The 6,663-nt window shown below is 38.8% G+C and overlaps 1 protein-coding gene across 1 annotated transcript; it reads right to left on the bottom strand.

The window, feature by feature from the left end:
* Positions 1–974: 974 nt before the first annotated feature.
* Fabp2 (fatty acid binding protein 2) lies at positions 975–5,216 on the bottom strand. The gene is made up of 4 exons (XM_031376163.1): positions 4,812–5,216; positions 3,393–3,565; positions 1,895–2,002; positions 975–1,231 (listed from the first exon to the last, which is right to left on the bottom strand). The coding sequence occupies exons 1-4, from the start codon at positions 4,876–4,878 to the stop codon at positions 1,181–1,183; spliced, it is 399 nt and encodes a 132-aa protein (XP_031232023.1). The 5' UTR covers positions 4,879–5,216; the 3' UTR covers positions 975–1,180.
* Between the last annotated feature and the right edge of the window lie 1,447 nt (positions 5,217–6,663).

Raw genomic sequence — 6,663 nt, 5'->3', positions numbered from 1 at the left:
TAGATGAAATCCCCTACAGTGGGGGGAGGGAACCTCCACCAGAAAGACAGGGCTTCAAGTGAAGGATGGGGTTGCCATCCCACAGTCAAAACTCTGACCTATAAGTAACTGTTCCTGTCTGAAAGAACTGCAGGGATGGAAATGGAGAGGAGCCTGAGGAAGAGAAGGTCCAGCGACAGGCCCAAAGTGGGATCTAGGCCAAGGGGAGGCCTCGAGGCCTGACACTATTACTGAGGCTATGGAGCACTCACAAAAAAGGACCTAGCATGACTGCCCTCTGAAACCAATTGCACCCAATCAATGGACAGAAGCTGCTGACCCCTGTGGTTGAGTTGGAGAAAGGCTGGAAGAAGCAGAGGAGAAGGGCAACCCTGTAGGAGGACCAGCAGTCTTCATTAATCTGGACCCCCGAATCTCTCAGATACTGGAATACCAACCAGGCAGCACAACCAGCTGATATGAGGCTCCCAACACACATACAGCAGAAGACTGCCGGGTGTGGGCTTAGTCAGAGAAGATGCACCTAACCCTTAAGAGACTGGAGGCCCCAGGGAGTTTAGAGGTCTAGTGGGGGCAGGGGGGATGGTGGGGACATCCTCATGGAGACAGGGGGTAGGGAGGAGGTATGGGATGTGGAACAGTTGGAGGGTACACTGGGAGGGGAATAAAATCTGCAGTGTAAATAAATAAATAAATAAAAATAGAAAAAAGTTTTTTGATCTACTCAAAGGAGAGGTTTCAATCTACATTTTGGTCCATTTTCTCACAAGGACACACTGTTCAATAATATACATTGAGGACCATCTATTACAAGGGACCACTCAGGATGTTTTATGTGGAGTGTATCAATTTAAAATGTTCAGTAAAATCACAACTAGTACACACACACACACAATATTTAAGAAAGAAACATCAATGCATACAGCACACAAGTTTTTTTTTTTTTTTTAAAGGAAACACTACATACAAAGCAATGGGAGAGCAGGATTTATTTTCTTTTAAAAGACTAGTTCATCTTAAGGGTCATAAAACAAATATAGTCCTAATTCACTTTTACTCCTTCGGCTTTGACAAATCAGTGCTCATAAGATGATGCGTGAGCCTGGCATTAGCATGATGGAGAAAGAAATCTGACATCAGTTCAGCTCTACAGCGTTGCTCCAGGCTCCCAGAAGCCGGCTTATTCCTTCTTAAAGATCCGCTTGGCCTCGACTCCTTCATAGGTGTAGGTCTGAAAGATGTTGACAGACATAAAAAAAGAATGTGCTATTAAGTTAAAATCTCAAAGTAAGAAAGATAGGAATGTTAGAGTCCGTCCTAGCATTTTCTTATATATATGGCATTATTTATTGAAGAGCTTACATATAGACATATATCAATTCCTATCTTAACAAGAAAACGTAAATGCCTGCAACCACAAATTTAGGTTTTTTTTTTAAAGATTTATTTATTTATTATATGTAAATACACTGTAGCTGTCTTCAGACACTCCAGAAGAGGGCGTCAGATCTCATTATGGGTGATTGTGAGCCACCATGTGATTGCTAGGATTTGAACTCATAACCTTCCAAAGAGCAGTCGGTGCTCTTTCCCCACTGAGCCATCTCACCAGCCCCACACAAATTTAGTTTCAATGGTTCTACCCCTATATCTTCATAAAATGCTGCTATCAAGTATAAGAAATATATATATATATATATATATATTTTTACTGTTATATAGAAATATATATTATTACTGTTTTGTAATATATATACATACACATATGTATGTACAAATACACATATACATGTATATACATATACACACATATGTATATATGAGAAGATCAAAATTCTTACTCATAATCACTTTTGTCTTTGGAATGTACTTATTAACATTTCTTACAACTTACCTGGATTAGTTCATTACCAGAAACCTCTCGGACAGCAATCAGCTCCTTTCCATTGTCTACACGTGTGAATTTTCCAATAAGTTTATTTCCCTCAATGTTCCAGGTCCCCTGTGTCACAATAAAGCAGCATTTATTGTAGTCTTGGATGTATCTAACATGATTTCCAGTTTTACAGAGCCACATTCACTCACAGTGACCCTATGGATGGTATGAAGTAATAACGTTACCTCCATTTACATCTGTGGAGACTAAGAAATGACAGAGCAGTTCGCCCAAAGTCAGAAAGAGCACTCACTGTACATGAGCTATGGGACTCAAGGCTGTGTTGGCAACTGTTGAGCACCACCCTGAAGAGACGCGCTCTATGCTGATGAGCCCTGTTTATCATTAGTGATAAGGTATTCAACAGTTATGCTGTCAGGGCGGGGCTGAAGAGATGTCTCAGCTGGTAAGAGAACTTGCTTCACAACTGTGAAGACCTGAACTCAAACCCAGAATCCAACATCAAAAGGTGTGTTCCCATATGCCTGGCACCAGCGCTGTAGAGGACAGAGATAGGATCACTGGGGCTTTATGGCCACCAGCCTACCTCCGGTTCAGTGAGATACCCTGTCTCAAGGGAATAAGATGGGAGCATGGCAATTGATGTCCTCCTCTGGCTTTTCCCTGTGTACCTACTACAAGTGCGTGCACGCACAAACACACACACACACACACAAGCCACTAGAAATGTATTTGACTAGAAAAACTTCAAGGCTAAAAAACGTTTTGAAAAATTACTTGAAAAACTGATTCCCTAATTTTGTTTTTAATCTTATACACTGAAAGGGACATTCTTAATGACCCTATGATGCATTAGACTCTCACATTTGGCTACTTGTTCATTCATTAAGTGTTTAATAAATGCTTTTTTTTTTTTTTCAGGTAAGATCTCATGTAGCCCAAGCTGGCCTCAAACTTAGTCTATATCTGAGGATAAGCTTGACTTCATGAACTCCAGTTCCCAAGTTTTGGATTACAGGCTTGTGACCATGGCCAGTTTTATATAGCGCTGGAAACACAACCCATGGTTTTGTGCTTGCTGCAGTCTCCTGATTCAGCTACATTCCCCCCCTTTATTGTTCAAGTACATTTATAAAGTAGTTCTTAAATTTCAATATCATGAACACTGAAAGCATGTGCTCCACCTGCATGTAGAGTTGAAAATACAGTCCTTTACACTTCTTTGAGACTATCCCTACAGTCAGTCAATCTAAGAGGATTAGTCTAAGTCTTATTTTTCAATATAGCTTTTTCACAGATGGGCATCATAATGAGATGTTAGATTTAAACATTTTGCCAATGCGTGTAATATAAGTTATGAACGGACTTCATTGGCATCTTCAGTCAATGAAGAAGGCTTGCATTAGCTGCACCATTCCTTTGAGATAAACCACTTAGTATTGGTAAAAAAAAAAAAAAAAAAATCAAGAATGCACTGCTTATAAAAATGTCTTACAGTGAGTTCTGTTCCATCTGCTAGGCTATAGGAAAAGCTGACACCGAGTTCAAACACGACATCAATGTTTCGGAAGTTGCTTGATTCTTTGACTGTGAATTTATTTCCATCCTGTGTGATTGTCAGTTTCAGGTTGTCATGAGCTCCAAGCTTCCTCTTCACCATGTTAACGCCTGCAAAGGAGAGAGGTTGGAGGGGGCATGAAATCAGAGTGTCACTGAAAGGGCTTCTCTTTCCAAGTTCTGTTTTGGTTTGCTCATCTTTAATTTGTGGGTACGGAAGAAAGAGCAGAGAGTGTCATGTGTGCACAACACCAACAAAATCTTCTAGAGAAAAAAGGGGAAGCTCTGACAGGTTCTCAGGGAAGGATCAAGCTGCTTTCCAAAGTAAGAAAATGTAAACGAAGCCACGAACTGTAGCACCTTAGGCCTGGACATTAACAAGATTAACAAGATTAACAAACTTTTTGCTTCAATGATCAACCAAATGTCAGCAATGCCAAATGAAGTTTTAAAAGGTATATTCACATATTAAAGGAACACAAACTCAGGTCTGGATATTTATTAAAGTCCAGCATGACTTTGCTTTCAATTGTTGTTGTTGTTTGAAACTGGGTCTTGGTATATAACCCAGGCAGGCCCCCAAACTTGCTGCACAGCACAAGTTAGTTTATAACTCACAACCCACTCTCAAGACTGTTAAGATCCCTGGTGTACACCACCATGGTTTATTTGCCTTGTAAATATAGTGCCTCTTTGTAGCATTCCTCATTGGCCTAAGTCAGAAAAATTATTATGAAATTTTATGATTAATTCATTATAATATGAAATTTTATAAACTTCAGGATCCTTGAAGTAAAAGAGATCATTTATTTAGGCTTTATTTTGAGAAATGAAACATTTTTGGCCAGTTTGTAGTGTAAACTACCAGAATGTTAGTAGACATTTATACTATAGTTAAATCACACCTCCACGAAGAATATACAGCTTTTTATGGTTATTACTAAAGTGAGATAACTTAGAGAAAAGAATTACATATCATTTATTCAAGTTGAGTTTTAACAATTTTCTTTTCTTACTTTATTAAGAGATCCTTGCTTTTTAAATCCCCTATAATCCAGTGGGTTTTTTAAGCTCTGGAAATGATCATAACTGACTATAATATTCTTTTTTAAGTGAACACAAACATATCAGTTTTCAACTACACATGTGCAGTTACCAGGCAAGGGAAGAAACCACAGATGGCTCTTTCTTTAGTGTGTTTCAGAGAGCAGGGCTCGCCCTAGGGAGACACTCTACTCTTCCTAAAGCAGGAGGTGCAAATATGGATTTCCTGGCTCTGAACAATCATGCCTAGAACCTTACCACATCACAGGTCATTCAGTAACCACGCAGACAGGAGAAAGCAAATGGTCCTTACCCATTTTCTCCATGAACTTTTCATAGTTCTCGTTCTGGTCTACTTTCCAAGTGCCATCAAAAGCCATGATCTCAGCCGTGTGTGTCTCTAGGAAAGCAGAGGTCCCGTCCTGTCCACTAGAGAGAATTTATTCCATTTCTTATCTTCGAACCAATTCATACAGTGATGTGGAAGTTCAAAGTTCAAGAGATAACCTAACGGCTTTACATGACAGGCCCCTTTCATTTCTCTTCCCATGCTTTCTTTGAATCTACTGCTGAGGTTCAACTGAATCAGAATTTGATAATCATACCTACTCTGTCTTCAACTACAGCATGTAGGCATTTTTATTTCAAGAATTAGGGCCAGGTATGATGGCTGACACCTTTAATCCCAGCTCTCCGGAAGCAGAGGCAGGCAGTTCTAGGTTAGTCTAATAGGGAGTTCCACTCCAGCCAAAAAGCAAACAATAAAAATGAATTAAGCAATAAACCAAACCAACCAACAACAACAATAAGAAGAAACCCTCAAAATAGTTTTCTATTTACAAGTTCAAAGTGCATACTATGTAGCAGGTGATATAATTTGTAACATACATCAAACTTCTGGGACATGAGACTTATACCCCAAGCCTTTCACAGGAGCCTTACAAAACTATACACAAATGCAACTTCAAAGTTAAAGTTTGAGTGATTATTGGAACTAAAAATGTAATTTTTTTTGTTTTTGTTTGTTTGTTTGTTTTTTTGAGACAGGGTTTCTCTGTGTAGCCTTGGCTGTCCTGGAACTCACCCTGTAGATCAGGCTGGCCTCGAACTCAGAAATCCGCCTGCCTCTGCCTCCCAAGTGCTGGGATTAAAGGCATGTGCCACCACTGCCCAGCCATATTTTTATTTCTTATTAGGAATTTTTTATTAGGAATAATCTTATTCCTAAGATTATTTTATTGAAATAAAATTAACCTAAAGTTTAATATATTAACCATTTGCCCAAACGTCACTGTCATCATATTCTGAAACAATGTCATTATCCCTAAAAGAAACTGCAGACATTTTTAGAAGAGGGTATTCATTTTCTATTTTTAGGCCATTAGGTTCTCAGCTACTTTCTACCTCTATGGACATTTCATTCAAATATAATTGCATAAATCAGTCATCAATGGGAGGAGAGGCCCTTGGCCCTATGAAGGTTCTGTGCCCCAGTGTTGGGGGATGCCAGGGCCAGTAAGTGGGAGAGGGTGGGTTGGCAAACAGGGGGAGAGGAGAAGCAACAGGGGTTTGTTCTTGTTGTTTTTGTTTGTTTGGTTTGGTTTGGTTTGGGTTATTTGGAGGGGAAACTGGGAAAGAAGAAATCATATGATATGTAAATAAAGAAAATATCTAATAAAATAAATAAATATGAATAAATTAAAAAATATATAATGCATAATAGATGGTCTTTTTATGTTTGAATCTTTTCACTGAATGTGTTTTCAATGTTTACATATCAGCTAGCTCTTTATTTTTTTAAACATTTTGTTCTTAATTAATAGGAGTAAATTATGCAAATTAAGGAATTCAGGATGATATTTCTTTTCTTTTCTTTTCTTTTTTTTTTTTTTTTTTTTTTTTTTTTTTTTTTTTTTTTTTTTTTTTTTTTTTTTTTTTTTTTTGGTTTTTCGAGACAGGGTTTCTCTGTGTAGCCCTGGCTGTCCTGGAACTCACTCTGTAGACCAGGTTGGCCTTGAACTCAGAAATCTGCCTCTGCTTCCCAAGTGCTGGGATTAAAGGCGTGTGCCACCACTGCCCGGCTCAGCATGACATTTCAATACAGGCATAATCAAATCCAGTTTCCCTCCCTCCCTCCCTCCCATGCCAACCTCGAGCAACACACT

Source organism: Mastomys coucha, unplaced genomic scaffold (assembly GCF_008632895.1).
Source record: "Mastomys coucha isolate ucsf_1 unplaced genomic scaffold, UCSF_Mcou_1 pScaffold16, whole genome shotgun sequence".
NCBI lineage: Eukaryota > Metazoa > Chordata > Mammalia > Rodentia > Muridae > Mastomys > Mastomys coucha.
Note: the sequence above shows the minus strand (reverse complement) of the source record. Positions and strands in the feature narration are given on the sequence as shown.

What these genes read in the sequence shown, in the direction of transcription:
- Fabp2 (XM_031376163.1), bottom strand. Translation starts at nt 4,878, where the DNA reads ATGGCTTTTGATGGCACTTGGAAAGTAGACCAGAACGAGAACTATGAA. An exon ending in AAAGTTCATGGAGAAAATGG is followed by an intron (nt 3,566 to 4,811) that starts GTAAGGACCATT and finishes TCTCCTTTGCAG; the next exon opens with GCGTTAACATGGTGAAGAGG. An exon ending in CAGATGGAACAGAACTCACT is followed by an intron (nt 2,003 to 3,392) that starts GTAAGACATTTT and finishes ATTGTGACACAG; the next exon opens with GGGACCTGGAACATTGAGGG.